This window comes from Rissa tridactyla, chromosome 1, assembly GCF_028500815.1.
Source record: "Rissa tridactyla isolate bRisTri1 chromosome 1, bRisTri1.patW.cur.20221130, whole genome shotgun sequence".
NCBI lineage: Eukaryota > Metazoa > Chordata > Aves > Charadriiformes > Laridae > Rissa > Rissa tridactyla.
The window spans coordinates 149,785,786-149,807,323 of NC_071466.1; the positions used below are offsets into that span (position 1 = coordinate 149,785,786).

General features: G+C 41.8%; 1 protein-coding gene across 1 annotated transcript in view; it reads right to left on the minus strand.

The window, feature by feature from the left end:
* Window positions 1-21,538, minus strand: part of PTPRO (protein tyrosine phosphatase receptor type O) — a 155,865-nt gene that overhangs the window by 19,764 nt on the left and 114,563 nt on the right. Inside the window, 7 exon segments of the mRNA XM_054188417.1 lie at window positions 3,315-3,383; window positions 5,353-5,473; window positions 6,874-7,006; window positions 9,672-9,811; window positions 12,700-12,820; window positions 15,489-15,640; window positions 21,020-21,131. Coding sequence (XP_054044392.1) covers window positions 3,315-3,383; window positions 5,353-5,473; window positions 6,874-7,006; window positions 9,672-9,811; window positions 12,700-12,820; window positions 15,489-15,640; window positions 21,020-21,131 — 848 coding nt within the window.

Below are 21,538 nucleotides of genomic sequence, written 5' to 3' on the forward strand. Positions count from 1 at the left end.
TGTGTTTTATGGTATTGACTCAGGCCTGTTATTCTAAATCAATGTTAATTGATAAACCGGCAGATTTTCAGAGAGTGAAATGTGTTTGAAAATTTCATCCACAGGTTTATGGCCATTACACAGGTGGTACTAGGTCTATTTTCTGATATTTTGAGATATTTCAGGACAGATAAAGTTTGTTTGTACTGAGCACAACTATGATAATCTTCCACATTTGCTCCTACTAGTGATCCTGTGGATATCAGAATATCCGTAGCAGAGATAAATTCAGATCATTACAATATCTCTTAATACCCGCTATTGAGTCAGATTTCTGAAAACATCTATATAACATTTTGCAGAGTCCCATTTTGAATTGCTTCAAATTCTCCCCCTGGTTTTCAGCAAAACATTATTTGAACTTCTCCTAACTGTGGTTTCTATGAATAACTATTCAAAGTAGGTTTCATTGTGGCTAAAGGAAATCTGAGTACAAAGTCGTTCTAAACCTCTACATTTGCAACCTGTTTACCAGATCCTGCTATGCATTAATCCAGAAAACCCACTCAGGCCTGTTCTGCCTATTGGTGGAATGGGCTACAGGTACTTTGCAAACGTGAAAAACTCTTGAAACTTAAACAAAAATTGCCCCAGTAGCAGGACTTTTTGCCAAATACACCCTCAGCGTGTTTTTTCCCCTTCAGAAAATCTGCTGTCCTAAAAGCAACACCATCCTTCTACAGCTGTTTTAAAGAGGAACCACAAAGTGAAATTTCCTTTTTCAGTACTCTTGGCTCTTATGAAGTCGGAAGATACTGTGTTTTCCCTGATAAGCAAGTCAGGTCAAATGTAATCATCTCTTATCTTAATCTTCCAACCAGTGGTGGAAAACTTTTGCCCACGTAGTGAAAACTCCAAGTCATGCTTTAATGAGTTTTGCTGCTGAAAAGAAAATGGGCGGCCCAGCTTCTGCAGGGCAGCTTCCCTGACGTTGGTAGGGATTGTGTGGGTCAGGCAGAAGCGACAGCCCTTTCTAGTTAATCATATGCCATGGAGGTTGCAGCATCAGAGCCTTAGGGCTTATCCGTTGTTAGGGTTTCTATGGGAGTGGACTGAGCATGACTTTGGGTTTTCTGTAAGCAGATCTCTGGTGCCACAGAGAGGTTTTCATTAGTGCCGCAGAGGGGTTTTCATCAGGTTTAGAAGAGAGAAATGATGACGTTGCCAGAGTACTCCTCTTTCCATTGGGAAACTCCAAGTGAGGTTTTTACTTCCTCTTGCCTACAGAGGCAGAAGGAATTATTCAAGCCTGGGTCTTCTGTCATCATCAAATCATCTTGAGACATTTCCGCACTTTATCAAATGACAGGTTAACGTGCTTGCAGACCTACTTATATTGTTCACAGATTAGGAACTCCGACATTGTTTTACAATTGATTTCTTTCAACATATGAAAAATACATCATTGACCAATAAATACAATATTGGTTTCCTGGAATTATATAGTCTTTCATCTACTGCTCAGGTGTACCGAACAATTTTGTTTAATTAAAAGAAAAAGATGCAGAGATTGCTCAAATCCTGAAAACTCTGCTGACCTGAGCTTTCCTTAGGAATCAGTGGATATGCCCATAGCTCCCTTACTAGATCCTTGGAAAGGGCCCAAGAAAAATGGGTTTCCTAATCCTTCCCCCTGTCTTTAGTGCTATATTTTCCACTTAGCTGCCTGGATGGAGAGTGAATCTGGTCTTGACATTAGACAACAGAGGCACACAACACAAGATACCTTTACTAACTTTCACAGAAGTCAGGACCATAAGATTAGGACACGCTGCCTTAAGTTATCAAAAATTTGTGGAGATATTAAGCAGGAATATTTTTCCCAATTTATATTTTTATAACAAAATTTATGTATGCATACATATATGCATATACACACATATATATACACACACACATACATACACATATACTAAATCAAGCAACGAGAAACTTCACTTTCACATCCAAACCTATTAATTAATTCCCCTTCCCATAAAAAAAACTTTTATGGTTTTAATAACATCTGTTGCTAGTTTAATCATTTGATTCAAGCTTGGATATTTAATTAACACGAGTGTTTGATCTTCTGCTGCCTTTGCCATTAATATAGTTGAAGTAAGAGAAGCTGGAAGAGAGATTAGTTTGTACTGCACACAGCTGGCTGCTATTAAAGCTAAACCAAGCAAGTGAAGCTTGTTTAATATCCAGTTAATTAGCCGCACAGTGAGGTACTGACAAGATTTGCTGGGCTTGTTAGTTCAGTTTGCACGCTTATTAGCAAAAGGCTTGTCGTGGTGCAGTGTCAATCCATTTAATCCCGTCCTTGCTGGCAGGCTGTGTCCTATGAGATCATGGAAGCAGATCCCTGCGCACCAACTCCTCTTTCCAACTCCTTGGCTGTCAACAAAGCTGACCATGGGTGTAAACCCAAGGCTCATATTTTCTTCTTCCTACATACTGGAATGGGGCCTTAGGGGGCTGACAGCATGCTTTTAAATATCTGTGTTTGGACTTGCCTTGAAAGACACGATTTTTTTTGCAGAGATTGCTAATAACAAAACAGTGAACCTTGGGTCAGTCATTAGCACCAATTTGATTATCAAAACAGGAATGAAAATGACCACACTGGTGCCAGTCAGGTAGGTCTAAGAGCCCTTTTGCTTCTGGAAAAACTAATCCTACAGACTTTGTTCAAATACTTCTCTTTGGCTGAGGGTGTCAGTGATGGCTTGGAGTCCAGTCAGTGCCTGCAACTCTTGTAGGTGGTTTTCTAGACGAGCAAGAATATGGGGTCTTTTTCCTACTCATTTCAACAGCACTGAACATTAAGTTACAGTAAATATTTGAGTTGGCTTGTCCTTGTCTTGCGAGGAAAAATTAATTAATGGTACTGCGTGAAGACAGTTGCTAGTTGGTTATCTACAGGCAAGCTTACTCCTGAATGTAAATATGTCTCTAAGGAAGTGCTAATAGATTTACAGACCAAGTTTCTACACTTGTGTCATTTTAGAAAATATGTCTCTACGGAAAAAAAAATATCCTCCCAAAACACATCTATGCAACTTCTTTGACATTTATATACATCATTTCCTACTAAAAATAGTAGATGACAGAATACATAGTCTTGAGTCATCATTCAAAAAGTAAAATGCTAAAATAACAGGTATAGTAGTTTTATCTTAAACAGGGACAGGGATGACATAAAAAATAAGCACTTAACATTTAAAGATCGTATTTGCCAAAATACCGAGATGGGGAAAGACACAATTAAAAGCTCTACTTCAAACACTTACCAGTTATAAGGAAGTTTTCCATCTCTCTCTAAAGATGCAAAATTGACAAAAGTTCCAGCCCCGCACTCCCTGTTTCAGGAAGACCATTGGGTACAAAGTTACCATTTTTGGATTCACAATGCTCGCAATGATGTTGATTTAATCGAGGACTCTCAGAGTTGTGGAGGAGTGCTGAACACTCACATCTGTACTCAGGCCTGAGAGAATCTGAGATAAACGTGACTGAAATCCTTTAACATAGGCCTCCAAAACCACTAAATGTTCAACGCCACCTGACATCAAGTTTCCTAATAATGCTAAAAAAGAGTGAAAAAAGGGAGAAATTGCTAATAAAGACCTCATTTTCTGTTCAGATTTGGGCTTTCTATAGTCTGGCACTAGCACTAGTTGCTGGCCTCGGTATACATGCTAAATGATTTATCTTTCTATACTAAATATTCACTGTCCCAACTCTAAGAAGATGTATAATCTTTTCTATTTGACAGAAGCACGGTAATTTTGAGTTCATAAAATAATTTTGAAAGAAACCCCGAATTTCCTGAATAACATTCCAGTGAATTTATCACAAGTCCATTATTTTTAGCTACAAATGGTAAATTGACTTGACTATTTTTGACTCCTTGATTTAAGCAAACAATTGCTTGCAGCTTCTCACTGGATTTATTTTGTTAATTTCCTCCTGCGGTTTTTATCTTCTGTGGCTAGAAGGAGTGATGAAGAGAAAAAGAAAAAGCTTTGGGTTGCCTGCACAATAATTGAATAGGAAAGAGAATTAATTTAGCTGGGATTTTCACAGAGCTAGTTACACATAAAAGGAAGGAAACACATAATGTTCACTGAAAGAGATAGCCTGCAAAATATGTCTGTTGTGTGGAATACAGAGCCAAGACACGACACACAAACTGCAGTGTCTGCTAGGTAGCCAAGCGCAAGATTCTTCACATAAGTTTTTTTACACAAAATCATTTCCTTTCTTGACACGGGAGAGTAAATTAATACAAAATATATTACATAGATTATAGAAGGATGAAGACTCCAGGACCCTTCCAAAACCAGGTGAACCACACGTAGAGGGTTTGGAGAAACATCCGCAGTTCACTCGGGCTGTAACATAACCCGCATTAAAATGAACTGATACAGGTTAACACCACCAGGAAAAGAAAACTGAATTTCAATATTCAGGTAAAAATGACCGGTGCAGATAGCTGAAGGAACTGCAGGTTCTGTAAAAAAACATTTAGTCCTACAAGATAATTTTTCCCTTCATCTGTATGATAGAACAAATGGGGATCATTAATGTTATATACGAACAGCGGGACCTGAGCTCCCTTCTGGATTTGTGGGTCTCTGGATCTGTGGATATTTGGCTGCATTCTTGACTGTGTAGAAAGGCAAGATCTAGGTGAGCCCATATGCTTTTTCCCATGCTGCAGTTCCCATAAGGAAGCCCATATAAGGCGTAGAATGTGGACAACTGGAAGACCAAGATTTGGAGGCAGACTGGCGCTAGGGAGAGAATCTCAGGGCCCTGAGTACATCCTCCATTGACCTGGGCATTTGGCTGCCAGGGCTCAGGCTTTACATGGCCTCTCAAATGCAGCATCCTGGACCTGATGGACAAATCATCTTATCTGTTGACATGGAAAAACTCCTGCTCCAAACTATATGAAAGATTTGCAAACCATCTTGATGTCCTGCTCATGCCCAATTGCTTCAGATCTTAATTATCCTTTGGGTTCCTGACACAACCCTTTTGTAATAAGGGATTGCACTTCTTATGGACCCAATCTTGCAAAGCTCAAAATGAGACAAAGGCTGAGGCTTATATGTAGAAAGTAGGCTCATATGTAGAATGAAAGTAGATAGAGGGAGAAGACATGATATTCCTAGAGAGCATCAAGACAACCATTCTGACAGCATCTTATTCACAAGCGTCTCCAGCATAACCCATGCACACAAGCATCCTCAGTTGCAACTGTTGTTATGATGTGTTTGCTCTTGTCTGAAATTTTCGGAATTAGCATAAATCCAGACTTACCTGGCCATCTGGAGATGTTTTCTCCTGAGTACAACAAGAGTCACCAGCAGCAGTCCAATCAGAAGGATACTTAGGATGGCTAACACGGAGATTACCACTACATTGGGATTCATCTCAGTGACTGTACATACAAACAAGGACTCTTGGTTATTGAATTCAGAAGCCCTGACAGTTTGGGGATTTTTTTTTTCCCTGAATGTTGATAGCGCTATTTTTTCTGAACTGATCTCATTCAGCCTGGAGTACTACAGAGAGAAAAATCTACCACTAGAGATAAAGGGAGGTTTTGACTAGTTATTGCTCTTACAAAATTTCTGTGGGGAAATTACTTCACTCTGGCATTTTGTTAAACTGCGGTATGTTCTGATTTATTTTTTTTTTCCTTTTTAACTGATATTCATAACACAAGAGAAAGGGTGAAGGAAGTGTAAAATACAGACATTGATCATCATCTATGTCTCCAAAGCCATTTCAACTCTGAAGTTATTCTTCAACAATAATCAATACCTTTTCTGACCCAAAAGCAAAGGAACAGGCTGATGCTCTCTAATATACTTGGTGGAAACGGATTGAATTACTTTGGCAAATAAATCTTAAGAAAACACTCTGCTTTAAATAAGAGCTGGAATCATCTCTCAATAACAAAACCTTGATTTATTTTTGTTCAATAGTACATGCTTATCGACTGTACTACTATGAGACCAGATATCCTGTTCTGCTCATTATGTACGAAACTTTCTCTGCTTTACTTGCTCAGAGTAACTTTACATTCACAGCTGTCTAGAGAAGCATTTTTCAGACTAAAAATCATGGAGATTTTCAAGCTAAGTATCAGGCACTGAACTTCAGCATGGAGTGGTGTATGATGTATAGGACCAGTGGCTAAAGCTACACAACTCCTAACTAAGCAGAGATGACACGGATTGTTCTGAAGAGGAGATTTTAAAGAGAAGGCCAATGCTCTGCACAGTTCAACACCTTTATTTAGAGTCAATACAGAGCCAGGCTTCAAGACATGCCTGGGGAGCCTCCATCAGGAGTTATCCGTTCGGGGAGTGACTACTTAAGATCCTGCAGTGGCCCTTTCTCCTTCTCTCTCACCCTATCTCCACTTCCTCACTGAAAGCAGAAAGCTATTTTTTGCCTTAACAGCTGATAAATATGATTTCCCTCTTGTTTGGGCTTGTCTGAAAAGATATTTTTCTCCATAAATGTCATCAAGCAGTACCCTGATGGTCAGCCTTGACACCAGAAATTAGGTCCCTGATTTCTAAAACACAGTAGAGAACTGAGCCTCCAGTCTGTATTTTTCCAAGTCAACCCCCCACCCCCACCCCGCCCCCCAGCCGGGATTTTTCTAAGAACTTTTTAATGCTGCTTCCCCATCCCATCCACATTTGTAAGCCTTTCCATGATATAAACAACCCCTAGGGCCAGCATTACTGAAAACAGCTTAGAAATCAAGGAGAAACAGATGTTGTAGCTGGAGGAGGAAGAAGAAAGCACGGAAGTGCTGCTTACCCATGGTGGAAACCGCAATGAAAGTGGGGATGCTGGGGCTATTGTGGCTGAAGGTGGTCACACTGCAGTTGTAGGACGTGGCAGGGGTTAGGCTGGAAATGGTCACCACGTGTGAAGAGACAGTGACAGGTTCCTGCAGACATGGGGAAAAAATACACAGAAGTTTGTCCTCCTGTAAACGCAAGAGCACAATAAGAGCTCCCTTCTCCACCCATATATTTGACCAGGTAAAGTCAGATCTGGTGAAAGAAACCAGCACTTCGAAACCCAGGGAGGGCAACCAGGGCCTGCTTTTGAAAATAAGCAGGTAGTCTGGCAGAAGAGGGGAGAGAAACAGGGGTGAAAGCAGCAGCAGGAACAGCCCAGAGCACTCCAGGGAGCCCCAGGACCCCCTGGGGAGGGCAGGAGGGTGCCTCATAGCGGGTTGGTTGGGCACATGCTTGGTGGCGAAAAGCGCTATGACCTCCAGGGCATCCCCAAAGGCGGGCAGAGCTCATGAGCTCTGGCTAGTAAGCCATACGGTTAGGAGGAAAATAAAATTATTTTAATTCAAAGTGTGGCCCACCGCCTAGTACGAATGTACGTCGCCTCTGCCTCTAAGGCAGTTCCTCTGTGAGCTGTGAGCCTTTCACTTGGCCAAGGTGAACAACAAAGCTAGAGCAAAGCCTTTGGGTAATAACGATGATCAGATACACCACACCTCAGTTTTTCTAGGTAGTAGGAACTCTTCACATAATATCTTTGTACAATGTTTTAATTACTGTGTCCCTGGTAAACACTTTTATGTTTCATAAATGCTGATATGGCAAAAGAAAACAAATACAACACATGCACTGACTTAAAGATATAGCTCCTTAAGTTCCTCAGGAGCTTTTCTGTACTCTCCAGCACAACCAAAGGTGGGTTGCAGATGTGAAAATAGGGACACTGATCCAGAGGTTTAGAAAGGGAACAAGGAGAAGCTTTATGAATGAACTCACTCCGGATGAGGAGTGCAAGATCGTGTCGCAAGTCTCGAGCACTGGATGTTTGCAGTGACCTATTGTCATTCACGGGCTCCTTCTAGACTAGCAAGTGTTCCTCTTGCAGTGCAGTTGTGAGGTATGTTACTCAGATGAAACCACGTGTACATGAGTGTAAGGGAGGGGACATTTATGCTCTGAGCTGAAAGGAGGGGCCTCAGTTTGGCAACTGGACTTGGTTGGATGCTTTCTGTTTTGCCATCTGGGAAATTTGAATTAGTCAAGCAAAACCCAAGATGTTCAAACCTGGAAAGCTGTTGCTTTTCATTTTGCTGACTTAAAAATGGAGGAAAGGGACAAAAACATTAATGTAATTAGCATGGAAAATCACAAGTAAAGAATTTTCACCAGTCTAATGGGAAAGCATCCCTTTTTACTGTTCAAAAAGGACCTCTTCCCCTTTTTTCACAGAGACAGAAGAGAGAGCGACGAATCTAATGAGAAATGAGCTGACAACCTCTGTGCATTTCCCAGTGCCAGATGTTCATGTCAACAAATGAGACACCCACTGAAGATCCTGCCAAATGGAGCAGTCTTTTCCTAATGTTCTTAAAACAGATCTGCTCTGCACTAAAGCTGCAAATCCTGTGGTACCTTCCTTGCCTGAGCACATCATTATTTTGAATCTCTGCTAAGTGGATAACGATTTCACAATCTTTAGCTATTCACCGTGAAAAAGCAGGAATCTGGATGTGGAATCTAAACTATCTGAAAGATTAAAGTGCATTTAAACATATTTTTTTCCTTTAGTCAGTGCCTTTCTCAATTTAAAAGGAATATTAAATAATTCAGATTGGTCTTCCATAGGATTAAAGAGCGTATGTATCTCTTTCTGGATAATCAGTGATACGAGTGGGTTGTGGGGTTTTTTTCTGAATGATTTCCCATTATGTGTGACAGTCTACATGAGAGAATCGTGTTTCATGGCATGTAATCACAGTGATTGACTATACCATCAGCAAAACCTCCAAGTAAGCCACATATGTTGCACAGCATTTAATGTCAAGGAATTAAAACTACTACTGCTATATTCTTCACTGAGTAACAGCACCAGTCTAAACACTCAGGTATTCAGGTGGCCTCTGAGCACAGGTACTTAACTGGACAGAGAGAAAAGGAAGTTCGTTTGTAAGGCTGAGAAGGTGGGTCTCAAAGGAAATACCCTAAGAGACAAAACCCATGAGAAGCAGCCACATTTGCAGCACAAAGATGCTCTCTGAATAGCAGTGAAGGTCCTACTAAACTACAGTTAAGAGTTCTGAAAACCAGGAATAAAGTAAGCCATAAAAAATAAAATGATGCATAAAAGATCTCATGGCATCTAAATATGTCTATTTTTCCCCATTCCTTATCAAGCTACCTGACCATTTTTCCCTTCCTGCCCATTGACATTCCCTTAGCTTTGTGGTCTTTTAGGTTTTGCGTGGTATATTGGAGCCATTTTCATGACTAGCCAAAGACTGACACCTTGTTGGATGCACAGAGTTTCTGTCCAAGTAATTATAATCTCATCAATGAGACAGAAGCCAATTTTAATATTGCAAAATAACAAAATATTTTAGTATTTGAAATGCTGTAGTAGTTCAGCTTTTACAAGTTTAATTCTGAACCACCTTGCCACATTTGGCTTAATGATCTAACCTGTGTACTGAGCAAAAAATGTCATTGGGATTTACACACAAATGCTAAGCAGCGGACCACAAACCAGAAAGATGCAAGGCCCAGTCTCAGTTTCAGAGATGAAGAGCAGAAACCGAAGAAGAGACGCTTACATACCTGGACTTTTGCTTCCTGAACAGATCCAGCCTGCTGGCAGTAGACTTCAAAGAAATCAGCCACTCCTTCTTCCACCCACAGCAGAGTCACGGAGGTCTGAGTCTTGTTGACAGCAAACAGTGATTTTGGAGGGGCTGGCTCTGGTTAAGAGAAAATCTCTTTTTATTAAGCTTATCTTTAAGTTTCCAGACAACTGAGAGGAGGAAGCCTTGAACAAAAATGAAAGCAATACCTGATGCCCTTCTATCTTTCATTTCCTTCAGATAAAGCCTGCCAATGTAAAGCCCTGCCTCTCATGGTGATAAACTACCACTGTAAAATGGGAAGATGATGAAGTGTCTTGGTTTTTCTTCTCTATTTAAACTGTTCTCTATTTGGACAGTTGGATAATTACTTCACTTCCCTTTTCAACAGAGCCCTTATTGAGGATGATCAGCGTATTCTATTAATAGAACTATGTTAGCAGAAACTCTTTCGGGAGAAGATGGCTGTTCACCTGTTAGCAACACATTTGGCCTGAGAAAGTTTTTCCTCACAGGGCGTGCCCCAGGAGATGATAAAGAAGCAGAAGCGAAGGCCGTCTAGGTTCATTTAATTGCAGCAAAGATAATATTTAGTTAATTAGCAGTTTAAAAAAAAAATTTGCTTTTTTTTTTTTTTAATAATATATTTCTAGGCGGACACTTAGGGGCCATTGGGTCTGGAGTCGTTCCAGTTAGCTGCAGGAGTTTTCTCTCCTCACTGAATGCAGAGGTCCAGACTTTGGGGATCTTCAGTTTATTGCTATGATTTTCGCTGCTGTTGTGCTGGATGAACTGGCCATGGGCGAAGATATATGGGGGACTGGGGTACCTACATGGCGAGGAGACAACCTTATGACAGGAGGACTACTGGGGGTCTCCTGGGAGAGATGGCATCAGAGATGCTGTGAAACACGGCTGAGGGACTGCACCCAGCACCCCCAGCCCCATGTGGGGTGGCCTCGGCTGTCCCCTCCAGGGCCACCTCCCCGCCCACTGACCCCCGTGTCTGGACAGGCAGTGGCCCATGGGAGCCCATGCTGACCTCCCATGGAGGCCACCCCTCCTGGAGTATGGAAAGCACAGCAGGACAGGAAGGGAAACCTTGAGGAGCAGGGAGAGGAGCAAACAGCCCAGGCATGGAGTTAGGATGAGATGTACTTTTTTTCCCAAGATTATTTAAAGACCAAGGCTTGATCCTGATTTTCCTTCTGAAGCCCACACACAACAGGTACTGGCAATCACTAGCTCTCAGTGCCTCAGCATCCTGGGCCCCTTTGGTTTGCCTTCAGAGAGTACAAAGTTTGGGTTGTACATTCCCAAGCTGTTCTCCAGAGTTTTCACGTTTCCTAATCTGTGAATGTTTAATGAAAGTTGTCATTCCCAAACAATGACCTGATTCCGAGATCCTGACACGCTACATGCAATGTGCTATGTACAACAACATTTTGCTCTTACTTCACAATTCTGTGAGATGCTGTCACAGGAGCCTAGAGGTGATGCGTAAGATCTGCCTCCAAAAACTTGGCACAAAGGATTTGCTCAAGTGGTTATAGACATTTTGGAGACGTATCTGATCCTCAGACAATCAGATCAGTGTTCCAGGGTTGAAGGCTGCCAAGATTATATTGGCATTCAGGAGAGCATTGAGGAGAGCAGGGTAGGGACTGAGGCACATTCACGTGGCTTCTTCTGTGTCACGGGGATTGCAGTGCACGTGTTGACCCAGAACTACATAGGAAAGCATCCCTCTCCTTTAATTACGCTCATATATCTGCTCTTGGATTCAGAAACACATTCCATCCCTCACTCCAGGTAAAAAATGGCCTCAATTAAAATATGAGTTTTGCGTTTGGGCATCATCCCAAGCAAATCCTCCTTTTGCCTCCAGCAAATGGCTTGATTTTTCTGCAAGTGGAAAGTTGCCAGGATGAAGCAAACATCATGGAGGGAAGAACATTTGGCAGGAATGCTTAAGTGACTGCCAAGTGCTGAGTCGTCTATCACTTTAGAGTCAGTTCCCACTACTGCTAATTACAACTCCCATTGCTCCCTCAGAAACAGAGGGAAGGAAAGCCGCTGGTAAAATATCCTTACTAGTGCCTATTCAAAGTGCAAACAGCATAAAGAAAACACAAAACCAAAAAACCCCAAACCAACAAAACCCCCACGCCCAGAAGTCTAGAAGCGATTTATCAAAATGGAATTCATTCCACCTTCTCTTTGTAGTCAATGAAAGAGCAAGAGCAAAATAACTGCACCAGTTCAATAGGAGCCTGCCTGCCCATAAGCAAACAGGAAGATACAACTAGGCTGCAGGGTGTACGACATGAATAATACCTGGCACTTGTGGACCTGTCTGAAAGATAAAGCTAGCTGATATTTTGAAATACTCCTCTAAAATATTTGGACCGTGGTAGCGGGGGGGATATACTCACACTCACATATCCACCCGCTCAATCTTGGGAATGACGAGTTACAAGCATGTAACTCTGCGTACAGACACAAGGCATGAGGAAAACAGTGGACGGTGCAGAGGGAAGAGGAAAATCCATGGAATTTGTCTACATCTTTCAAATATCCCCTATGGTGAAAAAACCTGGAAGAACTTCAGATTGTTATGGCTTTAATGCTTACCCCAGCACCATTCAAAAGATTTGAGTGAGAGCTAATGAGAAATGTGAAAAGATAATGATAGCTTCAAGACCTCTAATTTGTTTAGAAGTTATGGAGTCCTTTAAATTCACTTCTATCACTGTCACTCAGGAAAGGTTTATTATGCATGTAGAGAAAATACTAATATTATTTTATGAGAGCATCTCATTCCCATATGTGAAGCTAATCTTTTCACAGCAAGGTGAGGTGAAAATTACAGCTTTGCAAAAGAAATTGCGGTCACAGGTACATGACACTGAAACGAGGAAGATGCTGGATCTGCTGACACAGTTACTTTTACAGTCAAATGAGAGACGGAGTGAGTTTATAATTTACAAACAAGCATTTCTTACCCAATTTCACAAGCTGGGGCAAGGAAGTATTGCTGCCTCTTTCAGTACAAGCAGTCACTGAAAGATTGTAAATGTCCCCCGGTGGCAAGCTCAACACTGCAGTCATCACATTGCGTGTTACCTACAATGATTATAGACATCAACTGTTAAATATGACCCAAAACAGATATCCTTCTTGTAAAATTATTCTGTTCGCTTAATATACTACAAAGAAAGTTCTGTGCATCACAGCAGATGTCTTCTGCATACTCTAGACTTGTCACATGGACCAGTTCCCACTGAGATCAACAGCAGAAAGCCATAATGCTCAGCAGAATATCACAATGCAGAGAGAAGACAATCCTAGGCCATATTTTCTGTATGACCAGTGAAAAATTAAGGAAGAAAGAAAATCTCCCTCACACCAATGAGAGCACTCTTGCATCGAGTCATGCAAAACGCTAACCAAACCATGTATTTGAGCCCATTGCAATGTTAGAGGAATTTAAATCAGATCAGATATCGCTAAGAAGAGTACACAAGACACATATAGGCAAGTCTTTCTGTATCCTAAGAACTTGCAAATTAAATCCAGCTGGCCAAGTCTAGCACCTACCCGGAGACCTCTTGAGTTGACAATAGACCTCGGGGCCTGACTTCAGTCAGCTGCAAGTTTGAAACCAGATATGATCCAAAACTGAGCTGAGCTTCAGAACACTGTGAATAACTTCTTCCTGCTATTTTAGGGGTGAGTAAGCTCCCCATTTCTCCAGGGTCACAGAACTCAGATACTTTAACAGACTGTTTCCAGAGTGCTTGTAGACTGTTTACAAAGGACACATTCAGGAATCTTATGCTGGTTTTCACAGTCACTTAATTTTCAGGCTGAAGTTTTCGGTTACAAGAGGGGTAGACAGCTCCAAATAAAGCCTAACGGGACTATGCACGTTATTTTCATCACTTCTGTAAAAACTGACCAACTTCTACAGAGTCTTGGGAAATACACAGATTGCAGGAAGAAAAAGTCGTCATTGCCTGACAGTGTTACCTATGTATTTTAATAATCCCACAAGAAAATTTATTTTAGTAATCCCACAAGAAAAACGTAATAACAGTCTTAGCAATCTTAATAAATCAGATAAAGAGATTACAATATAGTATGATTTTTAAAAGAAACCGTTTCTGAAAATGACTAACAGAACGTAGGAGAACAGGTACACCCGGAAGCTTGCAAGTGTGCACTCATATTTACAGATATGAGCACGACCTGAGAAGTTAGCTATAAATAGGTTGTTGCAGGAATTTCCTAAAGAATAATTTATGAGTTCCCTTGTCCTGAAAATAATACAAAGACAAACATTTCGAAAGATATTCCTAAAGGTTTGAAGTTTTATTTGCAGATATAATCTATTGTAGATACGCTCCTGTTTTAATCTTTTGTTTAATCTAAAGCTACGTATTCAATATTAATTTTAGTTTAATTTCATCTTCAATCTTTATTATATATTTATTTAATCTAAGATTTTCATATTCAACGAAGTTGAGTGGCACAGAAATCAGATTTTTCATGAAAGAATAATAACCTTACAGAGAACATGACTTTTGGAAGGAAGAGAGGAAAGGGATATCACAGCAAAATTCTTTTAGAATTCAATTGTTAGAATATTTTATTTGTAGGAAAAAAATAAAATGTGGAGTTTTCTTCCTTGTTTGAAACAAAGATCCAAATATTGGGAGTTCCTGCTGTTCAGAAATGTCATGTTTTTGAACAGTCCTGCTAATCATGTAATTAGATTCATGCTGCAACAAGCTCCAGATGGGTGCACCCTTGCAGCCACTAGGAATCCAGTGAAAGATAGGGTGGTCCATAAAAATCCAAGTGAAAATCGCTGACGAATTTGCGCTTACGCTGAAAATCCACTTCCAATTCAGCATCCGCAGTCTTCAGCTGTAGAAGGGAAACCTTTCCCTTGAGAAAGACCAGACACTTGAGAAAGCATCTGGTCGGTCAGTGATTAAAAGATCAATAGTGGTGTAGAAGACAGTCACAGGCCACAGGTTGTATGAAGCTACATTGCTGGCTGTATATATTCCTGCGCTGCAGCGCTTCTCTATTGCAAACACTCCTCACTGTACATCCAGGGGCTGCTCATTCGCTTCGGGTTAAACGTGCATCTCAGTGCCCTGCAGCAGCATGACTTTAATCTACATTTGGAAACCCCAGATTTCTTTTCCTAAGTGATTTTTTAAATATGTTCAGAGTTCCAGAGAACGTCCCAAGAACACATCCTAACATCTGGCAAGCTTTCTAAGAAGTGCACACATTCTGGGTGAAATCCTCCACCCCATCAGTTAGCGGAACTTGTATTTAAACAGCAAATGAAGAACACATAATTTATAAGGATGTCTTTTTGATAAAGCCAGAAAACGGGAAGTGATAGTACCTGGCCAGAATGAACTAAAAAAACTTAGCTAGTAGCGTACTCTGGTTATCATTAAATAGAAATAGAGTTAAATAGAGTTAAAAATACTCTTTATGTTTTATTGTCTGCAGCCCAGAATTTTAATAAGCTATTTTCAAATTCTCACCTAAATCATCAACAGTTGTGCTGGATCACCATAGAATCATTTTGTCCACTGGCTGTTTTGAGAGCTTGAGTCTTTGTAAGTGCCTGCTAACACTGTGAAATAACTTTAACCAATCAGGCTTCTACCAATCTTAAACTTGCTTAAACTTTGTATTCCAAAGTTATCAACTCAACAAAAAAAAATACAGAGAAATGTGCGATGCCTTCCCCACTCATACTTACGCTCTTCTTGATTTTTTTCTTTCCTTCTGCAATGACCATCCAATGCAGCATCCTGGAATGAGAGAGGTCAGTACCATCTCCTCCATAGGTCCAGGTGACGTACAAGAGGTGGTTGTAATATTCTACGGAGGTAATCTCAGGTGCCACTGGTGCTGAAGGAATAAGGCAAATGTATTACAGACAGGGTCTAACACAGTTGATTACCAAGTCCAGTAATAAACTTCTGCCAATGGATACTGTTAGGAAAAGACTATTACAAAGATAGCGGAAACATATTAGTAAAAGCATCTGCACCTGAGTGCAAGCTCAAAGAAACGAAAAATGGCATTTAACCTGGGGGATATTCGGAACAAAAATATACTTTTGTTTACAATCTTTCAGTTTAAAAAGAAGTCCCGAAGCTACTAGCTGATGTAAACCATTTTTTGAGTCAACATTTATAAACTGAATTCAAAGTCAAGTTAAAAGCCTCAGATATTGCTTCACCGTGTCATAGCACTGAAAAGAAATGACAGTGAGAAACAAAGACAAACCGTCACACTGAATAATTTGGATAGCTTTTCCACAGGAAAAAATATCTCCCTTTTACTGAGTTTGCATCTTCCTAGGAGGAAAAGCTCCAAACCTGTAGTTTTCCAAAGAACATCTTTTTGCACAAAAAGTTACGTCCACCTTTGTTCCCAGGGTGAAAGTCCCACCACCACAGAAGACCGCAGTCAGCTAACAGCCGTCTAACCACCCAGTGTCTAGTTTGCAGGCATGTGGTAGCTACATTATTAGGTGTTAGGTGAAGCAGCTGTTGTCCCTCCTCTTCTTCCACACATCCAGCGCCTGGACCCTGGGCTGAACATCTCAGGCTGCCCCACCACAGCCCCCTCAGCCCATTCGATGGCTTGTCTTGCGCTGGAGCTGGCGGCAAGTCCTCGCCTCCCTGCGCAGCCCAAGAAGAAAGACAGCAGACTCCAGAGCAAGTCCTGTCCTCCTAAAATAGGTATTTAAAGGAGTAAGAGAATTTCCTCCTTGTGGTGCCTCTCTATTAATTGCAGAAGGAGTATGGCTGGTCAGCTCACCGCCACTGCCTAATTCGGAAGTGCAGGTCTCCAGTTGTTAGGATTTAAGTTAAAACCGAGTGGAGACCCAAAAGTCAAAGTCAGCGATCGGTAAAGACCATAACCCCCTCTCAAAGTGATATCAGTGGGATAACCTGGATAAAACGGGGCAGTGTACGAATCTGTGTGCTTGGCTGTGTGCTCTTTAGGAGCACAATAGGGAAAACGATACAGAATGGTTGATCTTCCTCTGCGTCTGCCCGGCGAGAGGACCCTTCCCACCACCAGAGGCCTGGACGCTGGACAAACTGGGAGCTCGGGTCTGTTTGAAGGGGCCACAAGATGTCACTGCTGCTTTCACGAAGGCTTCTGTAACTTTTGCATTAAGGCATTCGTTAGAGAACAGACTTTCTGAAGTAATCGCTGAGGAAGGCAGCAAATACAATGCACGGCCAGTTTAGACCCATTTAGAAACGTTTAGTAAGGCTATTATCTCAAATTAATCTTGACGCTGTCCTTTTATGCTGTTGAGAGGAAGCAACCTTATTTAGTATAAAACCTATAAAGTAATGCTTCTTTTAATTTCTAGAGTTCCCAGTCCATCCCTCCACAAGGATTCTTTGCAATTTAATGTCATGACTAGCATGAATTTTATACACTTAATAATAATTTCCTCCTATCCCTAAATACTGATGACATACTTTCCCTCCTGATGTTCACACAGCCGTTTGCGTTAGGTACGTGTCAGCGAACACCCAGGATACATGAAATGAGACTGAAGGGCCAGGGCTTGCGTGACCGACTCCCCTGGCACCATGTTCCACTGGGAGCCAAGTCGCACCGAGAGGCTGTGGGGAAGTTACATCCCGTTGCTGACCTGGCCCAAAGTGACAGCTGAAAGCATCCACGGGACCAACAGAGAGCAGACGTGATGGTACTCACCAACACCAAGCGTCTGTCTGTCTTACTCTTTTTGGTTCTCCAAAGCTAAAAGCATTCTTGCTGTAAAAGAAAATGCTGGTGGTCTGAAGTGCCCTTGCTTATGATTGCTTTAAATCCAGCTGTTTACAGCAGGTGGCATTAAAAACTCATTAGTCACCACAGCAACACTGGCAGCGCCACGATCTCTCCCTGCGTTCACACAACAGCGTGCAACTGTTGCTGCAGGAGCCCGAGACAACAAATGCTGTTTCTGGTAAGTCTCTGGGATCCCCCAAATCTCCCCCATTCTCCTGGGGATATCTGACTAATTGTTGCGGGAGTGAGCTATATATCATCTGGTCTCTTGCAATACCCTTTTCATTCCGGCTACCACACTTCCGTAAAGTCCCAGCCTGCTGTAGACTCCACACGAGCTGTGGGATCCTGTGTTAGGGAATTGTTTTTTCTGCTCTGAGCTTCCTGCAAGGTGTGGTCCCAAACTCACAGATGATCCTTCTGCTTTGTTTTAAAAAATCAAGCTTGTGTTCCAAGTGCGGAGGTTAGCTTTCCAGTTACACACAGAAGAACTGACAGATGGCGTACTGTCAAGAAGACTACAAAACCTTCAGTCTAGTATTTTAAAATTTAGGGCTTTTCATTTGGTGGGTTGTTTTGTTGTGGTTTTTTTGCTTGTTTTAATTCCTGGCAACCTGTGCAGGGAAGGTGGCATTGTTCGGAATGACGCAGAAAGGGACCAAGCGCTCCATAAAACCATCTGTTCCCTCTCTGGAAAGAGACTGAGGGTGATGAAGAACTCTGCAGTCCCCTGGTAACTTGCAAGAGTGAAAAGGCAGCACCTACTGGGGACAAACATTTCAAACCTGCACACGTGAAAAACTGGCATGCCACTTTCTCACGAGCTAGCCTGACAGCAGTCCCTGGACAAAGCTGAAGAGATTGCAAGAAATAAGGCAATCAGCGGACAGGAGCGTATTTAATGCTCACATTCAATGGTGACCATCTATCAATAAGCACTTGTAATTTGATCAAATCAGATTTCTTTGTTAGGACTCTTCCCTTAATACGCTGTGATCCGGCTTACTGCCATTCAACACTTCCATCAATGCTCTGAAAGTAAAAACATGGCTGACGAACCACGCAACTGGCAGAGGAGTGGAGGGTTTGGACAGGGCTGTGATTTCAATTATTGGCCCCTATGCTGGGCCTGCTCAAACAAAATGTGTTGCAAAGCACCAGGTGCAAAGTTGGGTCTTTAGCAAAAAGGCATGTAGACAACACTTCCCAAATGATAAATTCTGTTAGAAGCCACTGAAGAGAAGTAAATCAACACAGACCTGCAGTGCGATGCCACAGGAAATGCAATCATCTAGATGCACAAACAGCAGAGCATTGAATAGGGAGCTGATTTTGCCTCTGTAGGAGTATTCAGCAGGCTGGTATTACACTTCCAGTTTTCGCATACTTTGGTAAAGACAGTAAAAATTAGAGAGGCAGAGTAGGGAAAAAAAGTAACATGAGAAAACGCCTTACAGTGAGGGGACCTGAAAAGTTCAATGGAAGGAATTTATTAACAGAAAAGAGTGAAACTAAATTCCGTATAGAAAGGGAAAAAAAGCTTTGTGTCTTTTCAATCAATACGAGAAAAGTGTAATAAGAATTAACAGACTGGATATTAAAACCAGAAAAATTCAAATCAGAAGCAAAGGATAAACCTTTGATAATAAGAGGAATTAAGCATAGGTACAACTTTCCAGCTAGATATTTTCTAGATATTTTCACTTAAGACCACATGACCTTTTTGAAGAGAAGCTTTGCCAATCATAAATGGATAACATTCTCTAAGAGATTCATCCATTTCTGATTTTGTCTACATCTGCTAGTTAAGGAGTCGATCCATTTTTCATCTAATGGCAGTAACAGTCTTTACTTTCACCATACAGAGATCCAGACTGATCCTGACGATGGCTTCTATTTTAGAACAACCTTAATTCCCCTCATTTCTGCTGCGGGTTTCTGGAAACACAATATTGAAGTGTAAGCGCCCCACTGGAACATTGCCACTCTAAAATGCCGAACCTGGTACCCTAATCAGTCGGAAAAGACATTTCTCCCCTCATACAGCAACCAACCAGCTGGAAAATTACTTCTTTACAGTGCTACAGGAAAGTTGATTGATGCCAAAGGACAATGAATATCTCTGGAGACCCTTCACGGGGCCCTGGTGGGTGCTACGAGTTTCTGATATGCTGGAGAAGTGCCAGAATTTGTCAGCAGTTTAGCTCGGGACCAGATATCTCAGGATGGGAGGGTTTCTGCTGGCTTCAGTGGAGCTCGGACTTAACCCACTGATAATTTTTCTGTTGTAGCTCTTTCGAGCACAGGCACTATATTAATCCATCATTGCAAATGGGTCTAATTCCTTTCCTTCCTCAGTTGCGTCTTTTTAGCCTCTCACCTAAAAGAAAATCTAGGATTAGGCTAGTGTCAGTTTTGGAGGGAGTGGTTTGTAGGCTGATTTTCCTCTTGATTTGATTTCTACAGCTGGAAAAGAAGAGCGAGACATACTTTATTTCCTCTCAAGGTCCATCTGAATTATTTACTGCTTTCAGTCACCTTCTGCAAGGTGAACTAAACAGTGGTGCATAAAACTAAAATGATTCAATAGGGAACTTTAACTTAACCAGCCTGGATGCTAGGAACACGTGGCAAGGCGCTAACAGGAGCTCTGGTATGCTGTTTCCTCTCCAATTAATCTGTTTGACACATTGAAGATTCAAACCCAAAGTATCTGACAAGAGTGTGTTAAACACAAAGCTGGACCCAACTGGAAGAGAGCAATCTGTGTGGTTATATCGATTTATTTCAGCTAAAAATCTGAATTATGACTGACTTGCCAGCACCACACCAGTTTCCCAAGGCCAATCTACCCAGCACAGGTGGAATGCCTTGATCACAGGAGCACCCTTCCCTCCTTACTGGGCACAAGCAAAAAACACCCAGCAGGAAAGGCAGAGCTGGAGGACAAGAATAACGTGCTGCCAAACATACCGCCTGCCTCAGCCTGCCCAAGAGGGCAGAACTCTACTCCACATTAGCTCAGGTGCAGTCATGGTCTGCGTTACTGGGAGGGGGAAACAGGAGGGAAAAGTATTTGGAAACATTGCAAATATACAGAAAAATGTTCCATAATATTAGCAAACCTAAGAATACAGATTACTATTTGCCCATTAACTTCTCGATGTCTAAAACACACACCGTCATAAAAAATGAGCAGGATCGCAGGGCTCACTGGAGCCCTGTATTCAGCTGCTAAAGGGCTGGAACAGAGTAATCAAACACTGTGCTTTGTATAGGAAAATTATACATATTAATTTAAAGCAGTCCTTAGAGCTTTCCTTACAAAAACACAACACAACGCTCAGCTGTTAAATACCCTACATCTTGCAAGCATCTGCAGGTGAAACACAACCTCCAAGTCAGACTTTCCCAGCACCTCAGCTCCTGGGAGCACTTCCACGGTCTTTTCAGGCGGCTGCTCACCTGTTATGAAGCTGATGGTGGAGCTGTCACAGCAGCTCAGCTCTGGGTCCCCCCAAGTCACCATGGTGACCCGGAAATTGTAATACCATGCAGGCAGCAGGTTAGCTATTCTCTAGAAAACGACAAAAGACAAAGAGCAGCTCAGGAGACAATTCGCCAGCATGAGACGTGACTTCTAAAACATGACAATATTTATAAACCCCGTGCCCACACACGGGACGCTTTTGCTGAGCTCCCGCTCCTTGCTCCAGTGGAAGTCTTTGTAATTTGGCATTTTAAATTTATTCAAAACTCTGTGCAGGGAGAGCAAACACGGTTGTGCCGGGTCTGCTGGCTACCCACGGGCACATGGTCCCAGGTCCTACCCACCACGGACACCTCGCATTGATTTCCAGGGCGGTGAGAATGATTCCCGCGGAGCAATCTTCCATCGCAAAATTCTGATTTAATGAAGGCAGAATATTTAACTGAAAAACGTAGCCTTTTCTGTTTTGGTTAGATAGGGTTTGAGGATAAATT